At 47.9% G+C, this 25,964-nt stretch overlaps 1 protein-coding gene across 5 annotated transcripts in view; it reads right to left on the bottom strand.

The window, feature by feature from the left end:
- CAMSAP3 (calmodulin regulated spectrin associated protein family member 3) overlaps positions 1–25,964 on the bottom strand; it is a 44,301-nt gene continuing 18,337 nt past the window's right edge. The window contains exons 2-19 of one of the 5 annotated variants that reach the window (XM_066615193.1): positions 24,762–25,027; positions 19,461–19,595; positions 18,927–19,025; positions 18,254–18,286; positions 17,244–17,291; positions 15,566–15,704; positions 15,300–15,439; positions 14,686–14,779; positions 13,154–13,205; positions 11,525–11,601; positions 10,910–10,982; positions 7,245–8,967; positions 5,883–6,019; positions 3,661–3,887; positions 3,363–3,459; positions 3,058–3,176; positions 2,666–2,784; positions 1–1,748 (exon numbers count right to left, since the gene is read on the bottom strand). In XM_066615193.1, the coding sequence (XP_066471290.1) occupies positions 1,446–1,748; positions 2,666–2,784; positions 3,058–3,176; positions 3,363–3,459; positions 3,661–3,887; positions 5,883–6,019; positions 7,245–8,967; positions 10,910–10,982; positions 11,525–11,601; positions 13,154–13,205; positions 14,686–14,779; positions 15,300–15,439; positions 15,566–15,704; positions 17,244–17,291; positions 18,254–18,286; positions 18,927–19,025; positions 19,461–19,595; positions 24,762–25,027 (3,881 nt within the window). In that variant the 3' untranslated portion in view covers positions 1–1,445. The remainder of the gene's footprint in view (positions 1,749–2,665; positions 2,785–3,057; positions 3,177–3,362; positions 3,460–3,660; positions 3,888–5,882; positions 6,020–7,244; positions 8,968–10,909; positions 10,983–11,524; positions 11,602–13,153; positions 13,206–14,685; positions 14,780–15,299; positions 15,440–15,565; positions 15,705–17,243; positions 17,292–18,253; positions 18,287–18,926; positions 19,026–19,460; positions 19,596–24,761; positions 25,028–25,964) is intronic. The other 4 variants (XM_066615194.1, XM_066615189.1, XM_066615190.1 and 1 more) reach the window with 4 other exon arrangements.

Raw genomic sequence — 25,964 nt, 5'->3', positions numbered from 1 at the left:
ATTACTTTATTGAGCAGAAAGGACAAAGTCCCCAGCTGCTTTTTACACCAACCCAACCCTGCACTATACTGTACCCCCCAAACACCTACATGACATTCAGTCAGCAACAAGCAACCACAAGAGACCAGGAATATGTCAAACAAGACAGAAACAGGCTGGGGAACTGTGAGGTGAACAGTTCAGTTTCTCTCTTCCTCCCACTCACTTGTTCAGAGAGCAACTGCTTCCCCAGGAGACGGACACAGGGAGAAGGAGGGGACCCAAGCAGCAAGGGGAGTAGGTAGTTTTAGATGCTCATGCCTCCTCTCACTTGAGGGGGACTTCACCAAGCATCCTACATTCACTGCCTACTCATCCTCTGGGCTAGAGCTACAGCTCTAACTAGAAAGTAGAGGTTGGGGAGGGAAGGAGGAAGAGAATGGAGCCTGCTTCTCCCTCAAGTGCTAGACATCTACTCTCTTCTGGTAGCTTAATTCAAGACACACAGAGGCCTGCTCTGTGACCACAGCAACTGTCAGTTTCCTGACACTTCATGAGAGTGGCCAGCTAAAGCTTGCTCTGCCTCAACAAGAGATAGGCTCCCTGCTAAGAACCTGCCATCCCCCAAAATGCTTGCTAATAAAAAAAGTGATTACGCTAACAGCCCTTTCCCATCCCTACACCAAATAGCCCTTGTGAACAAGGGAGCAGACCAAAAAAAATTGTCAAGAAAAAAACATTCAACAAAAGACACTGAAGGAAGAATCACACATACACACACACACACACCCACTCTGTGCTACCCCCACCATGCCAACTTCATATACAAGTTCACCCGCCCGACTGTTCCAAATGCAATTTGCTCTTTTTTTATATACAAATAATTGAAAAATCATTAAATAGCTCCAATATATATATATGTATAGTATGTATAATATAAACAGGAGCGCCCAGGGCATGAGAAACCCAGCACAGAAAACAGAGGGCATGGGCACCACTCCCCAGGCAAGTGGGAGTCTGAAAGAGAAAAAACCCCACCCCATTTCTCTGGCTGTAGCCTGACATTCAGATAGTAGCTGAAAACAGAGAGCATGCAGAGGCCAGACCCCCAAGGCCCCATGTAGGGCAGTGTTGCTATGGCAACTCTCAAGTCTCTAGCTTATCCTGGGATTTGGCAAGTATCCAGAGCACACACACACCCTCAGAAAGTCATCTTCTCACAGCAGGACCCAGAACTATGTCCACAATTCCCATGTGGCAGCTGGCTCTGACCCAGTCAGAGGAGAGCACTGATCCAGGACAAGATATACACTCAGGCCCAACAGCCCTGCCACTCAAGCCAGCCATCATGGAAGGCCATTGGCCAAGTCTCATATCTCCAAGGTAGGCTGGCAGACCAACCACAGCTCAAAGTCCAGGCAGGGAGAAAGACAGCAAGCATAGGCACAGAGTTCTGCAAGGCCCAGCTATTTTGGTGTGCCTGGCTTTTTGGGAGTGCCTGGCTTCTTGGTCTGCCAGAGATGACCTTGGATGGTAAAGGCATCAACACTCATGGACATAGTCTTGCTGGGAATCTGTGTGAAGCGCTTGCGATCAGAGCTGTACTTGTAGATGCCTTCAATCATGGCCATGGTGATGGTGCGGGGCCCATAGCCAGCCAAGCGGGTCAGTTCATCTGTCTCCCCTGACAGTGTGTAGAGTGCCCGGAACTGGCAACTTGAATCACGGAACAGGATGAGGAAGTGGTTGGCTTTGCTCTTCTCAACCTCCTAAAATTACATAAGGGGAGGTGAGTTACGTATTCAGCCAGGGATTATGTAAGGGAAGGGTGAGGCACAAAAGGAATTCCAATAACCTTAGAAAATGCTGAACAATAAATAGGTACATTTCTAAGCTACTGAAACAGATTGTTACTTGGGGTCAGAGGAGGCAAAAGTGAAACTGAGTGCTGTAGCTATCCTACGTAGTGCTGCTCTTCCTCACAAGGGGGAAGACTGGTTCTGCTTCAAGGTATCTTGCCCATATCTGAGGGTTCATTCTGCTGCCAGAAGGCAACTCCAGCACTGATCCTTTAACAAGCTGTGTTGACAAACCTGTGTCATTTGTTCAGTGTCCCAGTGTGCATACATACAGAGTACTGGGCCTTGCTGTATTATTAAAGGCTGAGATGGCAACAGCCAATTACTTTGGTTGGGCTGGTTTTACTGCTGGGAGTTTCAGCCAACTGGATGTTTTGATTTATTTATTTATGCTGCTATTGTGTTATTGTGAAAGCAGCAAACTATTAATTGTGGTCACAGTTTCAGTTTTCTATTAAGTTATTAGCCACGTGGATTTTTCTCTGAAATGAAAAGGAAAATATTGGTGTTTTTAGACACACATTTTCAAATTTTCCTTAGCAAGTATGAGAAACTAAAACACACACACTCCACCCCTGAAATGCTAAATTTTACACTAGCAGATGTGACAAATTCCATCCATAACCCTGTCTGTCCAATTTCTTTTAGAGCAAAGCTCATACCTCAACCAGAGATACAGACTAACAGCTGGCACATGGGGGGGGGGGAGCCAGCTCATCAGACGAGAGGCAGGGATTGCATCTTCCACAGCCCATAGTAATCAAGCCCAAACCACCAATCCAGCTTCCTCACATGTGCCTCCCTCACCCCCCATCACTACAGCTTACCTCCAAGACACGGTTTTTCTGGGGCTCATTGACTTTGCCAGCAAGGCAGCAGTGAGAGAGTGCATTGTGGATTATATACTTATTGGACTTGGCACTGGGTTCCTTGTACAGCTTGGGCCCTGCAGAGAGAAGGAAAGATCAGCAGAGATAGCTATGCACATCTCCCCCTCTCCAAGGGAAACCATGCCTGCAAGGACATGCAGAGGTGCTCACAAATCCATCCCCTGGCAAGAAGATGGACCTGGCAATTCCTCACTGCCCTTGTGCATGCACAGCAAAGCCAGGTCAGGATAACTGGCTCTACCTGTGCCCATGGGAAAGAAGAGGTGGATCTAGCTGAGCCTTCTCAAAAGGCATGGAAGGAAGGATAGAACAAGGCAGCAGAGGTTTACCAGTGTACTCCGGGATGGAAGCAGGTGAGGAGGCAGTAGATGCGTTCTCCCAGTCACGCTCCCGGCTCTGGTTCGACAACATTCGGCTGGGGGACATTGGCCCAGAAGGGGATGCAGCTCTGCAGGATACAGAAGTCTTTATTCTTAGTTCCAGAAGACTAACCTCATAGACACTTACCAACCAGAATCGCTGGTTGCAAACTCACTCACGCACCTTCCCAGAGCACATTGCCAGAGTTGCTGCGATCTTATTGTATTAGAATAGCAATACCTGAATAAAGCAAGAAGAAACCATGTACCCTTACCGAGAAGACCTCTTGATGGAGAGCGAATTGCCAGGGTCATTGGCCACCGTTGAGAGCGAGAGCGTTGACTGGGAATACACCTTACTCAGCTTTGAGCCTAGGAAGGAATATACCACAGAAATGGGCACAGCACCCTACTACATACCCACCCAGAGCAAAAGCAAAGACTATACCTTTCCCAAACCATCTCTCTAATCTCCTGTGAGACCCAGTAACTCCATTTACAAAGTCTTGCCTGCCTTCAGAGTATGCCTAGCATCGTTGCCCACCATGGGCTCTACTCAGCCACAAGCCTTACCAAGGAGCCCTTTAATTGGGCTGCGTGTAAGGGCAGAGTCATCACAGAAGACCGTCTTGGGCCGCCCCTTCTTTAAGGCGCGCACAGTGGTGGGCTTCTGCCTCAGCACCTTGTCCAGGTCCTCCATCAGCTTGAGCTGATGACGCCGCTGGTACTCCAGACGTGTAAAGTCGCCACGTCTTGACCCCACTTCCTCCTCCTGCCGGAGCCGCTCCTCTGCCTGCAGCCTAAGGACAGGCACATGCAGGAGGTTAGAGGGGAACACAGATTCACCTGACCCAGTCCAGGAAGCTTTTCTCTTTGCCAACAATCTACTGCACATTCTTTACCATTAGGAAGTCTCAACTGGTTAGAGAAGTTTCCAAACTGCAGACCCTGAGGTCTGGCCTTCAGAAGTTGAACATTCTTGTTTATACACACAAGCCTCATCCCAAGCAGTGAGGCTTGCACAGGAGAAATTCCTAAGCTCACAATTGGTAAAAACAAAAGCCCCAACCAAGCAGTGTATCAGTTCACAAGATTCACTTTTGTGAATCAAACAGCTGACCAGGACCTAATCCACAAACACTGAGTATCAGAGTGCCTCAGCACTGACCAGATCATCCAAAATGTTAGTGACCTTCCTTGACAGACCACTATTTAGGAAAGTGAATGTGCTGTTATAGGTTGTTTTTTGGGCACTTAGGTGTTATTGTTTTAAAACGGTACTGCGATTTAATTTTCATTTTTTGTATTTTTTCATTTTTTATAATTTTCACCTTGATAATTTCCTCCTTGGGCAGGAGGTCTGGTCTAGAGGGTAGAGCCTCCATTTGCCTGAAGATTAACATCCACAAGGTCGCCAGTTCGAGGCCACCGGCACCGTGCGACCTTGAAGCAGCTGGCAAGCTGCAGCTGAGCTGTTCCATCTGCTCGGAGCGTGGGAGGATGGAGGCCAGAATGTTAAACCAGATCGGAGTGTAACAGCTTGAATGTGGTGGTTCTTGAAAGAGAGAACCTTCTTTCAATTTGTAAAAATCCCTGCATGGATTTAATAAGCCTGCCTGTGTAAACCGCCTTGAATAAAGTCTTGAATAAAGACCAAGAAAGGCGGTATACAAATACTGTATATTATATTATAATCCCTTAATGGGCCAAAAGCCAGCATTGACAATCTTTAATAAAATTCGGAATAGTGATATGCTCCAATGTGTTGACTTAAAGGTCCCTTTAATGCCTACAACATTCTGCCCTTGATAAGGTTCTCAGCCCCCCCCCCCCCTTGGTGCAGCATTTCAAGAATCTTAATCCTCAAATTCTTTGGCCTCATGCTACAAAAGAGCAGCCCTTTCATTCCAAGAAAAATCCAGACATTCTTGGAATTTGCATAATTCTCCCCACTCAGCCATGAAATTCAGGGGGTGACCTTGAACCAGTGACAATCTCTCAGCCTAACCTATTATTATTATTAACTTTATTTTTACCCTGCCTTTCTCCCCAGAGGGACTCAAGACGGCTTACAACAAAGGTTAAAACAAATTTAAAAACATAATTTAAAAACAGATAAAAGCATATTAACACCATACCATAAAAACAGTAGTCAGATAAAAAGTAGTCAGGTAAAAGAGCACAGAGCAGCAAATCATAAAAGGATCAGGCCTCTAACCAGGTTTTTTAAAAGATATTAACAGATATTAAAAAGATGTTTAAAAGGCCAGGAACTCAGAAGGCTTGTCTAAACCTACCTGAAAGAGTTTTTGGGAGGATAAAAAGAGTGGGGAAGAACTCTATGTACTGCCACGTGCTCCTTCAAGGAAGGGCAGGACATAGATGTATGAAATAAATCAGGCCCTGAAACTCAGAATGACAACAAACCACTCAGGAGTTCACTCTCGATATAAAATGTCAGAAAAAGAAGCATCATTTGTCCATTATTTCATTCACATAGTGGAACGGGATCCCCTTGGTGTGCTCCCACATGGCGACAGTATGCATGAGAATAGTAGAACCATGTGGGCAGGGCCAAGGGCATGACTCTTTCCTCCTCTGCTGCCACCCAGTCAGGAGGAAGGGTAATGGTGTGGGAATCACCTATGCAATTGGCTCAACCCACTTAGTCCCAATATTCTCTCTTACACTCACGCGCACACAAGAAAGTAGCTCCTACACCTCTGTATGTGCCCATGCCCACACAAAGGGAGCCAGAAGCATGAGAGTACACAGCCCACCCCATGCCACCTCACCTGGCTTCTTCTTTTTTCTGCTCCTTCTCTGCCTCCTGCCATTGCTTTCTGCGCTGTGCCTCCTCACTGCGTCGCTGCTGCCTCTCCAGGAGGCTGGCACGCTTTTGCGCCATCTCATCCTCAGCTTTCTCCTCATCCTGCACAGACAGGGCGGGTCAGAATAGAAGAGGGTTCCAGAGAGCACAGACACACAGCTGGGCCACTCCATTCCCTTCAAGATGGAGAAAACCACTTTCTCCTCCTCTGGAAAAACTAGGTCCCACATCAGGACCTTCTTCAGAACACTGTCTCAGTCTACCCCCTGCTGTTTCTGTCGGGCCTTTTCCTGCTCACAGCATGCTTACATCCTGCTAGCTGTGGGCACCACCAAAGTAGAAATCTCAGCATCTGCAGATGGGACCAAATGCGATACCAACAAAAGGTGATGATAATACACTGTATTGGTGCCTAGAGCTACAGGATTTTTTGTCTCAAAAATCAGTTCAAGTAAGCAGAAAGCCCACAAATCACTCCATTGGACTCCTGCTCCAACACCCAAGCCATCCTGGCCAAGGTCAGTGCACAAATGATCCATTGCCTCTAATCTGAGGTGGGGCTCTGTCTCCGTAGCTCATGCATATGCATTCCTAATCTTTTAGTGCCAGTTCAAGAGGCTGCAAAGATCCATGTCACCACTAGAGGGAAGCAGCTACTGGCCCAGTTCAACCTGGTCAGCAGCAGAGCAGACAAATCCTCTGAAACATGAACCTTCCCCAACCCATGGATCTGCAAACTACACAGGCCAACACACATTTTGCTTCCTTAAACGTTATACCAATTCCTGGGTATATTTGGGGTGCCGATTCCAAAAATGGCATCTGTTTTGCCCTATCATGCCTAGTTTTGGAGACACGGCATAGCCTCTTTAGTAAATGGTTCAAGCAGCTTCCTCATGAGGAAGCCCACACCATGGCTTCCTCATGAGGAAGCTGCTTGAACCATTCACTAAAGAGGCTATGCCGTGTCTCCAAAACTAGGCATGATAGGGCAAAACAGATGCCATTTTTGGAATCGGCACCCCAAATTCATATCAAACCACCATAAAGTTTGGTAAAAACTTTTCTGACCCTCAATTTTGTAGGCCTGTGCTATTTATATTCCTCTGCCTGCCCCCTCCCCAAACTGAGGTCCCTCAAAACTCCAGCCTCGTGAAATGAGGGCCAATGTGAAATGAAGACCATTCCAGACCTGGCAGATTCAAAAGAAGAGTTATATCCACCTCCTTCTTCCAAGACAATTCCCTTTCTCCCAAAACTCCATTTCTATTCAAGCATCTACAAAAAGTAGGAGACTCCAAGTAAGCAGTAAAAATTAAGTTCTCACCTTGAAGAAGAAGCCAAGACCACTTCGGGGCTCCGAATCCAGTGCCTCCGTGATGGACTCCTCCAGTGAGTCATCCCCATCCACATCTTCCTCTTCCCCCTTCAGACTGGACAGGGGGATCTCAATCAGGCTACTGCGCCGGTCACTCGGTGAGGAGACGTCACTGGTGCCATCACCAGAGACACGAGCATTGCCACCTTGTGGAGGTACTGAGGCCACAGGCCGTAGGTTGCCCTGGGATTCTGCTTCTGGCACAGGCAACTCCTCATCCTCAGCAAAATGGATAGAGGAACGGGTCTGCATAGGCACCTGGCTTGGTGAGAATTTGCGGAGGTGTGGCAGGGTGTCCACATTGTGGGGAGGTGTCAGGACACGTGTCAGGGGCGGCAGCTTGAGCTCCACAGGCCGTGTGTGCTTGGGGCTCTTTGGAGGTGCTGGGGCTGGAGACTTCTTAGGGGTGGGCTGAGGCGAGCGAGACTTGCGGGAAGGGGATGGTGAAGGTGATGGAGAGGACAGCTCCAGTGAAGAGCGGGGCGGAGCACCCTCACGGCCAGCCCTGGGGGCTGGGATCACCCAGGCTTGTGCACTCGGCTTCTTCTCCTGCATGAGGCGTTTCTGCTGATCACTCAGTCGCTGCATGTCCATCTGTAGGGAGCTCAGAGCAGTATTCAGCTTGGCCACAGCCCGATTGTAGTCACCCAGGTTCTCATCAAGGGCTCCCTTGGTTATATCTGGGGAGAAAGTCACCTGCTTATTTTCCTGACGGTTGCGGGGGCTTCCACCCTCTTCCTCAGCTTCCAACTGGGCAAGTCGTTCCTCCAGGCACAGTCGGCCATCCTCAGTCTGGGGCTGGGAATCAGGGGGCTTCTGTAGCTGCAGGAAGGCACTCTTGCCCAAACGCTGGCGGTGCCGTGCAAAGATGGCCTCTATGCGTTTCTTCTGAGCCTCAATGGCACGACGCTTCTCCTCCAGTCGTGCACCCAACTGGTTCATCTCTGAGCTGAGAGCGGGGCTTTGGGCAGGGCTTTCATCGGGGGGTACAGGCCCCACCTCTGAACCTTCTGAGCTGATCCCACTGGACTTGCTGTCCGTGGCTGCCAGCTTCTTCTTACGCTCTGCAAAGCTGGTCATGCGCACACCAGAGGTGGAGGAAGCAGTGCTGTCAGGCTGCGAGCTCAATGAACTCACACATGATGTGGAATCATCTGGGCCCCCTGCTGGCCGTGTGGGCTCCTCCGCATCAGAGTCCAAGCTACCATCCTGGGCTGGCTCTGCTCCATTGGGAGGCCCATTGTGGCAGCGGTAAACAGTGGCCATGGGTGCTTTTTCCGACACTGAACCTTTGGGTGGCTCTGGTGAGTGCAGGTAAAAGCCATCAGGTGCTCCCTCAGGAAGCAAGCGCTCAGTGCTGTGAATAATCTGTAGTGCCTCCTCAATTGTCGGCAAGTCCGAGTAGCCATCATTCAGCCCATTCTCTAGAGCCAGCCCCTCTTGACTCTTGTGCCCTGCCCCATGGTGTGACTGTGTCACTAAGCCATTGGGGGTCTCTGCCACATCACTGGGTCTTGAACGAGGAGAGCGAGGCAAGGAAGAATAGAGGGCTGGTGCCAGGCTGTCAGAGCTGACAGAGCGGAGGATGCCAACTGGGTTCCCCATCACAATGTCCACATCACTGTCCAGACCAAATGGGATGCTGAATGAGACTGCCTGTGACAATGGGTGGCTAGGAAAAAGGGATGAGAATACTTTAGGGAAACAGAAGAAAGGGAAATAACCCAGGTCCATCTCCAACCCACAATTTCCTATACCTCCTCCCTCAAAAGTACACAGTAAAGAGAGGAGGGGGCACAGATGAGTAGTAGAGCATCCAATTTACATGCAAGAGGTCCCAGGTTCAATCCCTACCAAGTCCATGTATAAGTCCCGCCAAGTCCAGCCCTGCAGGCTGCTACCAGTCAGTGAAGACAGTACTAAGCTAGATAGGCCAATGATCTGACTCTGGTTAAGATGACTTCATGTTTGTTTGCATTCATGTCTAGCCAATAGGATATCCTTTCCCTGGCTCCACTCCTAGGCTTACACATTCTTTCTCTACCCTCATTGGTCCCCATTATGTACAGGTCCAGCCTATTTATACACAGATTTTTTATACATGGATTTGACTCAACACAAATGGCCACTGCAAATGAGAAGGAATGTGCTGATCCCTGGAGAAGGAGATCAGTTTTAAAATCTGAACAGTCCTTTAACAATAGCCTCCTTAATGAGAGGGGGGCAGCTGGCTGACAATTCATCAATCCTTCTCTCTCCAGATGACTCCTCCCTTTCCCCTGAGCACATGAAAGAAAGGTGATCACTTTGCATTGGTGAAGGGAGGGACTGAGTGAAGGGGAAGATTGATTGATGGATTGTCTTCTTAATGACTCTTATCTTACATCACAAAGGTCAGCAAGGTTGTTTTTAAATCACTGGAGCAAAGAAACTTTCTTTTTAAATTGATTTGCTAAGGTGCGTTTTTTGCCAATCAATGTGAGTGCTTGGAATGGAACCCACACGAATAATGAGTCTTAACCTGTATTCTGTGAACACAAGGCACAAATGAAGATATAGTACTGGACTCAGAATTCTGCATCTTGAGCATCTCAGCATACACCTCTCTAGAAAGCAAAGAAGCCCCCCAACAGACAAGTTTCTAACCCTTGAAAGTATGAAGAGACTTGGGAGTGTGTGAATAATGCACACTGATGCCTCAAAAGCCAAGAGGAGAATTGGGGGGGGGGGGGGAGAGACTTCTGGTGGTCCAGGAAATAGTTTCAGAGATCTGCCTAGTGCCCTGCCTACTCCCTATGATTCAGAAGACAAACTATAAATTGTGCAAAATAATGTCTACTAAATTTGTTTACATTTCACAAAATTTTGTTGAGAAAAAATTATTTTTCAATACCTTACTACAGAACTTAGATAAGAGCCCTGCTTGATTACGCCAAAGGCCCACTTGGTCCAGCTTCCTGTGTCTCACGGTGGCCCACCAGAATGCCTCAGGGAGCACACACAACACCACAAGTTACTTGCATCTCGCTGACATCTCCCTGCATCTAGCATTCTATTTATGTTCACACACCCCAGCAAAGTGGATATTCCCTGATTTTTTAAAAAACATCCATTTATGTTTTCCCAATAAGCTGAAATAATGTGCATGAAAAATTAATGAGAGCTTTGCTGTCCTCGAAAACCACTGTGACCCAAAAGACAGAAGGACCAGGTACTTTCTCCCCTGGTCATAGTCTGAATCAGGAGACCTTCAATGTTTTCAGTGGGCATTTGACTGGCATTTTGTTATGGCTTCAGTTTCTTCCCCATCTCAGATAAAAGGCTTCAGTGACTGTTTAGTACATTTTGTATCTTTGACTGTCTAATATGTATTGACAATTGAATTGTTTAAAATAGTCTATACGTATGTATGTGTGTACATATTAATATTATACCTGTTGTATATAAAAATGTGTGAAGTCAAGTACATTGCACATTCAACTGAACTTGCGCTTAATCAACCCTTTAATTCATGCAAACTTCCAAGGTATCACGCAGTTAATGATTCCCTACTCTTAACGAAGAAACCCTCAAGTCAAGTCTATTATCCCATAGCGCTTCCCCATCCCTCTTACCTGAGTGGCTTCTTGCTCCATGCTTTACCAAAGCCCTCTACATGGGACATGGATGTGGAATGGTGTAGGGAGCCTATGGGAACACCAAGACAAAGTTAACTGAGGACACAAAACCAACAATTCCACAAGGTCTCCAAGCAGGATTAAAGGCTCTCCCTCTGGGGAGTGGAAGGAACCCTCATCTTCAATCAAAATAAGGAGTAAACACAGGCTATTATCCAGTGAAGACCAACTCCAACTAAACCTCGAACAGGCATATGGCAATTTAACTCATCCTTACTAGTGCAAGTAATCAACAAGACTAGCACACTTTTCAGAAACCTCTTTAAATTGTGCTTTCTGCTATAGGTTTACTGTGGTCCTATAACTCTTGAAAAACACACATCAGCTGCTGAGGGACAACTTGAAGGTTAATCAGCATCAAGCACTTCTGTGGTCACAAAAATAAGCCCAGCTTGATAACTGGAAATACTGATACTATAAAGATGTTCCAAGAAAGCTCAAAGAAGCTTAAATTTTGTTTAACCATGTATTAACAGAGGACTGTCTTTTCCCACATTTTACCAGGGTAGGGGGGATTGTACTGCAGCAGAAAGAATAGAAGGAGTGTCTCACCCAAGGAACCACAGAGAGGGGACTGTGCTTGCCCTCCAGGCAGCAGTGGGTGGCGAAAGTTGAACACCGGGGAGCTGCTGGATGAACAGAAGAGACAAACAGATCGGATGAGGACAAAGGCATTGTCACTAAGCTCGGAGCCACATACAAGAACGCCAATGCCATAGTTCAGCAGCTAGGGGGACAGTAACAGATGTCTCCAGTTATGAGCACCAGGACCCCCAGACAGGGGTTCAAATTTCCTGACAGCATATAGGGAAAGGTCACCAAGGGAAGCTGTGTCTGTGCCAAAGGAAAGTATTCTTAGAGAGAGAATGTGTGAATGAGTGTGAGTAACCCAAGGAGAGATCTACAAGACATTATACATGACACTACACACACATTATGATATGCTCATTCACTGTAGATTTCTGCAAATAAAGTTAACATGGATTCACAAACATGAGAGAACAAGTTCCTGTAATTTGCTGCCTAAAGGCATTCCCATAGCAGGAATGGGAGGAGATCTCTGTCTCCTTAAGATCAGAGGGCTTCCCTGTCCTCCAAAAGGACCTATTATTTTGACTGGCCTGGAGCTCTTTGAGAACAGCTGCTTTGGTACTCCTTTCTCTTCTACCAACACAATTCACTCAAGGTAAACCAACAAGTCTCTCCTGAGCAACTACTACAGCTGACAAGAAAAGGGAGCATATTCTTCCCCACCCTAGATCAGTCAGAGCACAGTTTCTTTCCTGGAGCAAAGGAAGGTTTCAGCAACCCGAACACTGAACCACCACAACACACAAGTGCTTTTCCCACCCAGACTGCAGGAATAGCTCTGTCCTAATCAAGTTTCTCCAAGCAGTAATTAACCTGGGAAGAGGCCCTTAGGTCAGCACAGAGGCAGTTGCAGCGAAGTCTTTGAACCTAGCAGTGCTGTCTCTTCTGAAGTGGTATGGACTGAGCACTAGGGCTCCTCAGGTCTCTTGAGTGTGTGGACTCCAACATCAATAGCACATAAAAGGTAAAGAACCTCAAGGGCTGTCTGGCTCAGCCTTCCACAATGTCTCTTAAATAGAGACATTCCATTAGCCTCCAAAAGAGGGTATTTATCAACTTCCTAAAGCATGCTGTGACTTTTTGGGTACTGGTGATCCACCAGTTGCTCCCCTTGAAGTTTACGAAGCTGCTTTAGATCATCAAGGTTCACACATAGACAGATTATGGTCTGGGCATGGTCTCCATCCAAGCATTCCCCTACCATGTCAATTACTCAAAAATGGAAGAGAAGGCTTGTTTTCAAGGGTGTGGGTCACCAGGCTACCATGCTAATGGCAGAATACATACACTGTTAAGTCAGTTTCACTGTAGGGTCAACAACTGTAGCTGACATAGTAGGCCCACCCTCAGTGTTCTGCTGGGTGGGTCCCTTAATGAAAAAGGCACCACTACCCTGCAAAAGTCCAACCACTATGAAGGCTTCACCCATTCCCTCTAGCACTGCAGTGACAATTTGAGGGTGCCCCTTAGAAGTACTTACACTTTGCTTTTTCAGAACACAGAACCCAAATCTCACTCCCACCAAAGTAAAAAAAGGGAAAGATGGGGATAGGTACAAAATAGTGGCAAGAATACCAAAGACCGACTCACCTGTTATTGTTCCCACTGTTGGGAGTCAGAGGGTCGTTCACCCCAGGGGACTCTGAAAGAGAACAGCCACTTTAGTGAACAAGCAGGGAGGGAAGGAGCAAAAAGCCCAGGCTGGGGATTAAGCCAGCAGAAGGTCAGGGGAGGGTGGGAATGCCAGCCACGTGTACCAAGGTGCAGGAGAGAAACCAACTCTGATCTCAGCTCACACAGGAGGCTATTGTTCTAGGACTGGGGAATGCCAGGTCCCAGCAGCCTTTGCTGCTGCTCCACTTACTCAGTTGGGGCACTGATTTGGGGGAAGGGAAGAAGCACTGTGAGGGACTGAAGTCCAAGAACAGAGCCCTAACGGGATAGGGTGAGTATGTGCACCCTGTTGTACAATGTGGTCTCTCTTTAACGTTTAGGCATGTAATTGACCAACTTGGGTCAAGAGTGCATTCGAAGGTTACTGCCTACATGAGTCGACCACTAAAGCATCCACAACATCAAAATACAAACTTTCTAGGAAAGGACAAGATTTAACAAATCCTTGGGTTAGAGCAAGCAAGCAACCTAAGAATTCAGGAAGAGGCAATGAAAGTGCAATTTACACCTACTAACCATAAAGACTCAGCAGTTGGAAGGGAGGGGAACTAGAAATATGTTTGATCAATCACCAAAAAGGATTGCTGTTCAGGTCAAGGATAACCAGCCAATTACATTGTCAGCTTAATACCACAAAGTGGGAGTGATGTACTGCCCCCAGCACACCCCTTCCCGCTGGGAGAAATGCTCCAATTACTGATCATCATGTTCAGAAACCTGCACAAACTGAAGATGATTTCTTGTGCAAGCCTGGCATCTTTTTTTCAAACCCTTGAGAACCTTATCTTTAAAAACAAGGAGCAAAATAGAAAGTATAGGCCTTGGGGTTGCAAAAATTCTAAAGACACACAACTTGTAATTTCTCAAAATATTCTAATGTTGTGCCAGTGACAATACTGTGAGTACCTTCCTTTGCAGGCCTGGGACACTACTGGGAAATATTGGCACATGAGATACCTAAACCTGATGGTGCTGGCGTCTAGCCTAGACGCCTTTAAAAGGGGATTGGACGAGTTTCTGGAGGAAAAATCCATTATGGGGTACAAGCCATGATGTGTATGCGCAACCTCCTGATTTTAGGAATGGGTTAAGTCAGAATGCCAGATGTAGGGGAGAGCACCAGGATGAGGTCTCTTGCTATCTGGTGTGCTCCCTGGGGCATTTGGTGGGCCGCTGTGAGATACAGGAAGCTGGACTAGATGGGCCTATGGCCTGATCCAGTGGGGCTGTTCTTATGTTCTTATGTTCTTATGATAACAATGTCAACCTGAATGTGTCTACGTGGCTTCCACTTTGTAAAATACTTGCTGTAAGACAGCAAAAGGATAATAGCCATAGAAGTTAGGAATTCACTTTGGGGCAATTCCTCTTCAAATCAGTTAACTACCACTAGGACAGAGGATGATGACACCACAGAGAGAGTGTGCATGCAAATGCCATCTTCTTACCTGCAAGCCCAGGAAGCTCCTTGGGGTGCACAAAATCCGGCTTAAGTACCTCAAAGCACAGAAACAATTCTGCCAGGAACACCCCAATGTTTATCTGTGAGGAAGCAGAGCAGTGAATTCACTAAGCACTGGGGGGTGGGGGAGAGAAAGCACAAGTCTCTACTTATCACCTGCACATCTGAATATAATCTGAAACACATCTCTCCCAGACTGCTGCAACAGCCCAGGATAAGAACTCCTTCATTCTAACCCTCTTTCCCCACTTCTTGCAAGCATCCCTCTGCCACCCAACACAGAAGGGCTCCATTGTCCCTGCAGCATCAGCCTCTAATTAGTGCAACTGGAGACACCAGCCAAGTCTCATTAGGGCCAAGAATGGCTGGGCATTTGTACCAACTGTTAATCCCCACTTGTTCCACATGAGCAGCTACATGAGACTCAGAGCCAGACTCTCCCCTCTGCCCCAAGTGATAGCACACTCCTTCCAGTGACTACTCTCCCTGAATGCAGGCTTCCTTTCTGGTATCCTGCCTGCAACACTTGCCTGCAACACTCAGCCTCTTCCTGGCTGAGGATGCTCACTGCTGCTCTCTTTTCCCAGTTCTACAACTCACCCTCAATGCAGGGGGCATATACAGCAGGTCCTCCAAAGAGAGGAAACAGCAGCCACCCAGGTAGTCTGAAGTGAAGCCCTGGATCAGCTGCAGGTTGTACAGGCTGTCTGCTACCGACATGGTTTCCTTCAGGCACACATCTGCCAGACAAGGGAAGTACACATTGGCTGTCAACATCAGGGCACCCACTCACAAGAGCGGAAATCTCCAGGAGGCCACCCCAAGCTCAGCATTGGACTCCACCAATTGGCCAAAGATCTGCTCACCCTCCAGACGTACAAGCTGAGGGCAATAGTAGTGGACAGTTGCAGCAATAGCACCCCCACTGGCCAGATCCTTCATGCCCGTGATGGTAGGGAAACAGGGAGTCTGTTTGGGCAACGCCTTGTCCTTTCGATAACGGATCTGAGAAAAGCAGAGATGTGGGAAGGGATTAGTACAAAAGGCATGTGCTGGCCCCACAGTGCTCTCATTGCCCACTGTTCCACACACTACACTATTCTGCTCCAACTTTCCCATTCAGCAGCCCTCACTCTTCCCAGGGATGAACAATCAAGTGGGTTCAGGACCAGCCCAAATTAGGCTCCTCCCCAAACAGAAATGTGCACGCACAATATGGTACCTCCCCCCAGATGCCAAGAGCAGAGTGCATGCTGGGAGGGACAAGGGTATAAAGCAGGGAGGAGTGGGCAAGCAAGAACCTTGGCAAGAGCCCTTCAATAGCAGCCGTAAAGGAAAGCAGGAGGGAGGTGAAGGAAGCAGCCACCCTCCCCCTCTGTTGGAGGTCTGGTCACCCATTAGAGCAAGAGTCCTCTCCTCAATGCTACCCCAAGGGAGGTCTTGGCCCCATGACACACAGAGCAGCACTACGGTGGTGGGGAGTGCAAAATAAGAAGATCTTCATTAGGCAGGAGAGAAGATAAGGAGCTGCCAGTCAATTTTGCCCTCTGTTCAGCAAAAGCAAGTTATTCCCCACTCCAGACATGCTTGTCCTCACCCCAGGACACAGCAGACAAGACAAAGGCAGCCCCCACAGCAGAGATGCACACAGAGCAGGGCAGGCCGTGCGTTGACAGTGCACAGGGCAAAGAGGGGGAAGGGAGGAGGTGCAGACAGACAGACACAGAAGACACCCAGCAGGCCAGCAAAAAAGAAGTAGAAGAAGAGAAGAGGAGGCAAATAACTGAATGGAGCACCACCATTCCTGCTGCAATGAGCTGGAGTGAAGCTCACAGGGAAAGTGTGATGGACCCGACTGTACACAGCAAATGTTGGATACCTACCTCCTAGCCTCCCTACTCTCATCCCACATGAGCCAGGAATTCAGAGAGCAGACCCTTCCCTCCCGCTGCTGCCAGGCTACATCTGCCAACTCATGTGGGGAGGGGGGGGAAATGGGAAAAAGAAGTGGGGAGAAGACAAACAGGAGCGGAAGCCATCTGGCAAGAGTCACACCCAGCAGTGTATGGGGAGTGTCTGCAGCGTGCAGGTTTATGCTGGTGTTCCCCTGCTTTCCTCCCAATACATGGATGAATCTTATAATCCTGAAGGAAAAAGCATCTGTATGCCGAAACCTAAAGGTATCCTAATAAAAAGGGGGAAATACAATGTTTCGTTTCTGTGGACTTAGAAAAAGAAAGGGGCTCACTACTGTTTACTTGAGCACTCAGATCTCTTCAGGAGTACGGGAACTAAAATGGGGCCAACTCCCAAAAGCAGCAACCAAGTGGTGGATTTCTCACTCCATGACACTCATGAATCCTAGCTCCTGGCTGCTCAGAACACAGGGAAGGGCCCTAGAAAGCCTCAAGCAAGCTGGCAGTCTGTGAGAAGGGGATGGGCCCATTGCAGCAGGAACAGCCAGAAGTTCAAGAACAGCAACCCAAGTGGATGGCAAAGTGGTGCAGGCGGGCGGGCGAGCGCTCGCGCCGACGGATACATTACCACAGGAGGCTTATTCCCCGACTCCTTCAAACAAAAAGCGATGGCATGCTGGATGCAATAGCAAAGAAAAGAGAGAGCCTGATCAATGCACCCGCAAGGAAGGAGAAAGGAGGGAAGGGCTGCTGCTGCCTTGCAAGACTGTGGGGAGGGGGCACCAAGGGCCTAGCTTTGACCTAATGCCCCACCTAGATTCATGCCTCCCAGCATGCACTTGGAACCTTGAGAGGCCCCCTCTCTTCTGGAATACCCCACACCCCTCTACACATGACTATACTGCATCCTATCCAGACCTTTTTGGACAAAGTATCCTCTGGGTACATCTTGGGCTGCAGGAACAGAGGAACAGCAAGCAAAAGGGAGGGGGCAAAAGGCAACACAGAAAGGACAAGGGATAAAGGCCTGTCATAACTAGCATGCTGTTCCTATTTGGCAGCTCTGGGCATGAGCTGCCCTGCTCTGGCTGTCTCTTAGCCCCTCCGCATAAAGACAGGTTTACTTTTTGTTGATTTCAGAGGCAGGCTCTGTTGCCTGTCTGCTAGACCCCACGGACCTGTAACCCCATGGAGACTGTGTGATCTAGACAGGAAGAAGAGAGGCATTAACTCCCCCATCCACACATACAACTAGTAACCTGCCCCTCAAGTGCCCCCACAGGAAGGCACATGGAGCTGAGAGAGACCAAAGCAGGGACATATTTTGGAGGGAAGGGAGATGAGAACAAAGGATGCTGGGATATACCAGCATCCCAGCAGCTGGTGTCCCACTCCCCAAATGACAGGCATCCCTCTGCCCTCAAAGTCTCCCAGTCTAGGCAGGTGTTTAGTGCCCACCCTAAACAGAGCAGAGCAACTAAGTCACCTGGAACCACTCCCAAGGGGAGCTCTCATTGCACCACACAGGCACCTCTGCTCCAAGGGCCTAACCCCCCAGCATCCTTTGCTCTGGGTCCCCCGGCATGCAGCACAGGAGCCAAGGCAGCAGGGAGATAATAAGTAAAGCCACCCACTTACAGGAACCAGTTTCCAGTACCACCTTGTGGGACACTGAAGCAGAGGAAGGAAAGAGGCCATGGGAAGATAAGGAGAGAGATGCAGAAAAACACAGCTCTGTCACATAGCACACCTTGACTATATTGCACTCACAGCACAGGCAGCCCGAGAGGCAGCTTGGCTGGGACATCATGCCCATCAGGAACAGAGATGGGACAGCTTTGCAGGCACCCTGTCCCACCCCTAGGGGTTCAACAGCCCCAGCCTAGCAGTGCCAGCCAGCCTCACAAAATGGCTTTGAGGAGAAGTGAATTATCACTGGTTACCCAGGCAGACAAAAATGAGCTGCCCACAGGGCAAAGCAAGGATAAAAGCAGACAGTGGTCGCCCCACAGAACAAGGATAAAGTTGCAGATTTACACATTTGGAAGTCCCAACCCTGAGGTAGATGCGGAGTTGGGAGGTGGGAAACAGATTCTATCCTCTATGACAGGACAAAAATGGGTGCAGTTCAGACACACAATAAAGCCAGAGTGGAGAAATTCACTGTTTTCTCTTTGCCCCACCGCATCTGGACTAATGGGAGAGGGGCCCTACACCACCCTACCCCACAGGCACACCACAGTCTAAGCACAAGTCCCCCAAGCCTCCCTTCTTTACTCAGAAGGCACCGTTAATCGCAAGGTACACACACCTTGGGACCGCTATTGGAGGCCTGTGCCTGGCCGTCTGCACCAGGAGCAGATCGTTGAGAGTACTCCTGTTCAGCGCTTTGCTGGATCTTGTGGATGATCTACAGAGAGGCAGCAAGGAACACAATATGAATCACCCCATACCCATGTGATGCTGAAACCTCCTTCCCTCCCTCCTCTCCCATAGGTCAGAGCACGCACGTGTCTCAAGGCACCCCCTCAACCCAGTACAAGACAGAGCCAAGAATCTGCCCCTCCATCTTTTGTTTAACAGATTTTCATTCTACTTTTCTATAAGACTGTATTCAAAGTGGCTAACGAAAATATAATATTTATACCCTCCTTTTCCCAAGGGTATAGGCCCTAAACCCTTAGGGCAACATGTAGCCACTTCATTAGCATCTATCTCAGTCCTTCACAGGCTCACATTTGCTTTCCCAGCCTAACCTATTTCACAAAGCTGCTGTATGGATCAAGTAGCTTAGTCCTTTTATGCTACCCCGAGCTCCTCACAAGTGCCTAGAAACACAAACTACCATGGCTATCCAGTGCAGAAGTTTCTGGTCCCAGGAAGTAGCTGCTGAATCAGTGCCTGGCACAACACTCAGAGAGCTGGTGGCTTCCAATGCAAACGCTGTCATCAAGGAGTCAATCAATGCCAGGTGTGCGCCCTGTAATTGCAGCAAGGAACAGAAAAGTGATGGGAGAAGTGAAACAATGCATGCTGACAATGCATGAGAGTGTCCTGGCACCACGAGGGAAGTCAGGCACACCCCAATACCATCCCCATGGGCTCTGTCTTGCTCGTGGAAAGAAAGAATTGTCTGTGTTCAAATGCTAGGGCAGGTGGACACAAGCTTAAGCCTTAATTAGGACGGAGGCACTGTGGTAAGCTTGGCTTACTTTTCCGTTTGTTCATGGCAGTTCAAAGGAACAGATCAGCTATACACTGCTCTGCCATTAGGGAGCAACAGCTAGCTCACTTGGCATAGGTGACACTGTTTTTTGCCAGCATAAACATGGCAAAATAGAGTCCTGAAGTATGATATTGAGACACTACTGGCAGGGTGGCGGTGGTGGTGGTGAATCAACAGTAATGGGCAATGCACAGTGCCATAGGATGGAGGTCTGAGACAGGAAAAAAAAAGAGACCCAAGCATCGAAGATCATGGTAACTTTGGAATCCTCCGTTTTGCATGGCTGAGAAAGCTTAGTCCCACCTTAACCCAGTCTTACACCACAGGAGAGCTGGATTAGTTGCCTTAAGCTTTTAATGCGGTTAAGATGAACCTGAGAGGGGACTGGAGGCAGAGGCAACCAGAGCTCAGTGTAGGAATAGGGGGATCTGTATTCCCAAGGTCGACATCAAGTAAGCAGACTGCCTGTTAGCCAACCCTCCAAATTTTGCATGTCTCTCAGTGCTGCAGAGGAGAAATGAATCCAAAAAACTACTGGTCCAGGACTAGCAGCCTCTTCAGCTCCTGGACAGACCTAATAGGATATCCTTATAAGCCAATTATCTCCTGAAAGACCCTGGCACAGCCTCTGTCAGCAATGCCATAGGCCTCAGGGGTACCCTAAAAGAAAAAAAATAGGGAACAGAGAATTCCTCTCCTTGTAGGAGAATCCCAACCTTTAGTCCACCTTTAATCCAGTGACTCTAAAGTGAACTACCAAGGTAAATTCCAGAATACCTGCTGCCGCCAACATAATATAGGAATATAGGAAGTAGTTAGGGAACACAATATAGGAAGTAGATGGGGAACACAGTTTTCTGTCTACACAGAGAACAAGCAGGTACAAGTATTCAATCTGAAGGGCATCCAAGGTCTGCCCGTGCTTAGCTGAGACTCTCTATCCCAAGACAGATTTGAGCAGGGATCTTCTCGACTCATAGGGTGGGCGCCCAAACCTTTAGCTCTTTCCATCTGAAAGAAGATTACAGGCCTATAGAACTGCAGTTGTGCCTGTTAGATTCTCCAAATGGTGAATAATGGAGAACTTGACCACGACCCTCACAGCAAGAGCAGCACAAGCAGCCCTGGAGAACTTTCTACAGGAAACAGTCTGTTAACAAGAACAGAACAATGCTCACTTCTCTGAGTCAAAGATGACATTTATACTAAGGGCCAGTTTAAACAATCAACAAAATCAAGAAGTAAAGCACTTGCTGGACTCAGCTTTTTCAGCTTGCAGGGTGAGGGTTGCATGTCTGAATACTCCCCACCAAGAACATTTCCTGCATTGAGAAAAAGAATGTGCTAAGGACCAATTCTTCTCCCGAACATTCATTTCCTACACACAAGGAATGCAGCAGGGCAGCACTCAGAGCCCCTACTTGCAGCCCATGAAGTGAAGTTTCTTTATTTCCCCACTGGTAATATAAACTGGTGCATCTTATACACAGTTTAGCTGAAACTCCAGGACAAACTCTGGGAAGACAGTCCACACTTGTAAACGGGGATGAACATGCCCCTGAAACCAGGTCACAGGACACAAGGGGAACTTTGGAAAAACTGGCTACACAGATAATGGGACAACTTCACTGCTTTATTGCATGGCTTTTTAGACGACTACAGCTCTAGCCTGAGTGAATGGGAGGGCATGTGTCAATATCATTCAATGGAGCATAGCATACCAAGTGAGCAGGAAGTACCAGAGTAGTTTCAACAGGCACCTGACAGCAACTGGATTTCAAAAGCAGAAGGAGCAACAACAAATGTAGACCAGATATAGGCACCTAGGTCCTTCCACAACACATTCAAGATTTCCTGGCAATATCATCTTCCATACCATAACTGAGGGAACTGCAGGAGCGGAAGAAGCACTGAATGGACAGTGAGGGATGACTAGAAGAGCATTAGTGAACAACTCATATTCAGAGAACATAGAACATGAGATTTACCAAGCCTGAAGGAAGCACCAAAAACAGGTGCCATCCTTCCTCCCCCACATCAGTGCAGGGCCATACCCAACACCTGGAGACATCTGGCTGCAAAACTTCATTCCCTTGCCCCCCCACCACCACTTCAAGGGCATACTCCCACCAGGAAACAGGCATAACCCTAGATCATCAACTTACACAGCACCAAATACAGGCTGTGCTGCATGAATACGGAGAGACCATGTTAGACCAGACTGAGGGGTGTAGGATAACAGCTATGGCTCAGCTCTGACTGATGCTTGCTTTCCAATATCATGGCTGGCAGGAAGCCAACATGGCTGCTGCTACCATCTCCCTCCACAGAGCCATTAATCCACCGCTTTGCTCTTCCATACTTGGCGTTTAGGGAGGGGAGGAGAGAGTAATCCATTTGCTCTTGCAAGGGAGATGCCTCTACACTATGGAAGCATTCTGTCCCATGGGCACACCTATGCCTTCCTGGAGGGAGGGAGGGAGCAAAGGGGGTATCTAAAAGCCTACAATTGGAATCAAGCATTGCCAGCAACGTTTCTTCATCCCTCAAGATCAAATTTTCACTTACCAGCTTCCTCAGCTGACAGCATTCCCTAGCATAACAGGAAACTGAGGAGAAACAACATCCTCCCCTTCAGCTAATCAGAACTTCCCATCCATCCCAGTCTCCACAAAATCAAGGCAAAACAGCAATCTACCCACTCACTGCAGTACAATGCCATCAGACACCTGCTGGCATCACCAGCAGCAGCTGGGATTTCCCCCACTCCTTCCACTACCCACACAGCAGCAGAATTATAATTACTGGGTCATGGGAGAAGAAAGTAGAAATCCCTACTTACAGTGCCCCATCAATTCAAACATCCTTTCCTAGCACCAGCTAGAAAAGTCTGGGAAGGCAGTAACTCTGGCTTAACATGGCTACCACACCCCACGTGTTCTTCTCATGAACACTGACCAAACCCCACCACAGAAGGCTGATGAAGCTTCCTTGGGTGTTTTTAGGGGGCTGCTTTCATTGGATAGGAACCCATTTTGGTGTCATTGGATTCCTCTCAGCCTGCCCTTTCCTACCAACTATGGCAAGTTTGCCTACTTGCGAGTAAATGCGCGATATGGCTCGGTTTCATTGTCCATAGGGTTCCATGCATTTTTTGTTTCCGGTATTTTGGCCATAACTTTTGATGGAAAGAAGATATTTCAATCAGGTTTTTGCATTGTATTCTGCTGGAAATTCCACATCCAACGGTATATAGCATGATGGGGTTATGCTGAACCTCCACGATGTTAGCGATGTTGGGGTATTTGTGGTGTCACCCCCCAGGGTGGTACCTGGGGCACCCCCCCACTAGATACGCCACTGACAGAAGGAAATTTTGGCCATCTACAGTATTGTCAAGATTATCGATTTGGAATTCTCATCTCAGACCTTCAATAGTCTTCCTGGGTTTATTTTTAATTTGAAATTCACACGTGGTGGGGTGAATAAGGACTGGAAACTCAAAATTGACCTCCTCCTGTACCTTTACCTTCTCTCAGGCAGCAGCAAGCTTAGCATTTCAGCAACTGCTCACACTGGACATAATTCAAAGGGGTTTAAGGCACCCTCTCTAAATAAATAAAACTGTGCTTTTTCCACTCAATTCTCCAAGGGGCACTGCTTGCAAACCACACAGGTAAAATGGGAAGGAAGAACGAGAGAAGGAAATCCCCTCCTCCATGCTTTGCTGCTATAGGAGCTTCAGGGTCAAAGGAGCAGATATATGACCGGACTGCCTGGTGCAACTGTGGCAGAAAAGCAAAACCTACACCCCTCCAGTATATTCTTCCTTACATATACAGGCTGCTCTGCAACTGCTATTGTGGCACCCTAAATTCTTGGACTTCTCTGTATGTCAGTTCTGTGCCTTGTACGGAAGAATTCACACATGACTGACACCAGCCATCTGTAGCCCATCATTATTCATCTTGACTCTTTGATATATCAGTACTGAACACTTACAGGGAGTGACAGCAAGCTCCTCTCTCCCAAGTGGTAATCTAACTCCTGGGAAAAACTATTCCTGGAGTTGCTTTAGCCACACCTCGGCCCTCTCCACCCACTGAGAGATGAGGGAAGGGGTTCCCACAAGGTGTCTGGGATCTAAGCTTGTAAAGGCCCCACCCTGATGCTGCGGCGCCACACAAGACGCACCTAATACTAACAGGGAGAAAGAGAGAGACTGAGGCAAGGAAGCATTTTGCAGAACAGATACTCAAGCAATATCTTCTCACTCCTTTAAGACCAACATAACTATCCTTTCACAGTGAAAAAATGTGAATTTAGTCAACTATTTTTTTTATTTACATACTCTAGGTTTGCGCTTGAATTGCAAGGTGAGGGAAGAGCAGAAGGGACATGACCCCCTTACATTTTACAACAACCCATTTAACTACCGCTATCCAAAGGATGCAGGAGGAATGCTGTTTTTAAGATGGAGGGGTGTCAAAGGGGGGTTTGTGAATTTCATTACAGCCCCCTACTTTTCCCTCCCATAATTCAAGCACTGCCAGAGTGCCACCAGGTTCTCCCATCACAGTGCTGAAGTAATGGGAAAACTGTTCTTGCTGAATATAGCCCTGCTAAACAATTCTGAAAGAAGCAGAGGTCTTTAAACTACAAGTGTACCATACCTTACAAGTGTACCATACTTTGCACCCTCACAACTAAGAGGAATGATTCTATCAATTAACTCTGGGAAGAGAATACTACAAATAACCCTTGCCTCCGTTAGAGGCTTCAGCTGACAACCTGGAAAGCGTCTCATCCATTCTCTTTTTTGGCACAGGAGGCCTCTCCCCACTTCATCCACAAGAGAGACCAGCAGCAGGTTCAACAGTACAAAAACTCTTAGGAAACATGGCCTACCCACAGACTTACCAGCCTGATGGGCTTGTGGTGCAGGTCAGCCTCCTTGACTGGCTTGTCTTGAAAGGTGGGCACCAGGCCCCGATGTGCTAGGAGTTGCAGCAAGGCAGCATTATCCTTGGGGGCAGGAGCATTATCAGGTCCAGAGGGCAGGGCCTGGCGCCAGGCACGGCAATAGATGTCAGATGAGAGCAACAGGCGGATAAGGGGGGGTTTCATGTGTTCCTGTTCATACTGGTCTGTATAGAAGGGTTCGTGCAGCTCAGCTGGGACATGCTCTGCAAGAGATAAGCAGTCATGTTACTTCTTATGCACACTTTCAGTTTCCCTAGAATACCACACCTACCCAAACATGTCCTCTACATTCTAAGGGAGGGACCCACAAGTGGCAGAACATGTTCAGCACACAGAAACTTTCAGGTTCAATACCTGGCATCTCTAGGTAGGGCTGGGAAAGACCATTACTGAAACACTACAGAGCTAATACCAGCCAGGTGTAGACAATATTGGACAAGATAGACTAAGGATCCAACTCAGTAGAAACCAGACGTCTGCTTTCATTCCAAACATTCATTCCAAATTCCAGAGTCAGCTTGATCTTCAGTAGCCCTGAAAGTCTTCTGCCACCTTCTCTGTTCCGTCAGTGAGATACAGTGGTTGGAATATGAGATTCCAATGCAAGGAGGCCTAAGTTCAACCTCACCCCATTTACTACAAAGCTCAATAGGACATCTCTGAACATGTCACTCACTGTCTAAACCAGTGATTTTCAATCTTTTTCTTCTCATGGCACACTGACAAGGCCACTAAAATTGTCAAGGCACACCATCAGGTTTTTTACAATTGACAAAGCACACCATGCTGCCAGTGGGGGGCTCACATCCCCATTGGCCCTACTAATAAAAGACCTTCCCCCAAATTCCAGTGGCACACCTGTGGACCACTTGTGGCACACCAGTGTGCCACGGCACAGTGGTTGAAAATGGCTGGTCTAAACTAACCTCAAAAGATAGCTAATGAGAGATCCTAGGCATGTTATCCTGGGTTTTCAACTCAGTGAAAAACCCAAGAGAAAGCACCATAGATGCCCTGCCCGCTTTCTCTAGGGCCCTTCAATACCTACTACACTATTGTCTTGCCCTGTCCCCTCCAACACATATAGTATCCTAGATTACAAGGGTAGATCTACAGAGTCAGGCTCAGGTTCACATGCCC

Source organism: Tiliqua scincoides, chromosome 2 (genome assembly GCF_035046505.1).
Source record: "Tiliqua scincoides isolate rTilSci1 chromosome 2, rTilSci1.hap2, whole genome shotgun sequence".
NCBI classification, from domain to species: Eukaryota; Metazoa; Chordata; class Lepidosauria; order Squamata; family Scincidae; genus Tiliqua; species Tiliqua scincoides.
The sequence above is the reverse complement of the archived record's forward strand: the minus strand, read 5'-3'. Positions and strand labels throughout refer to the sequence as shown.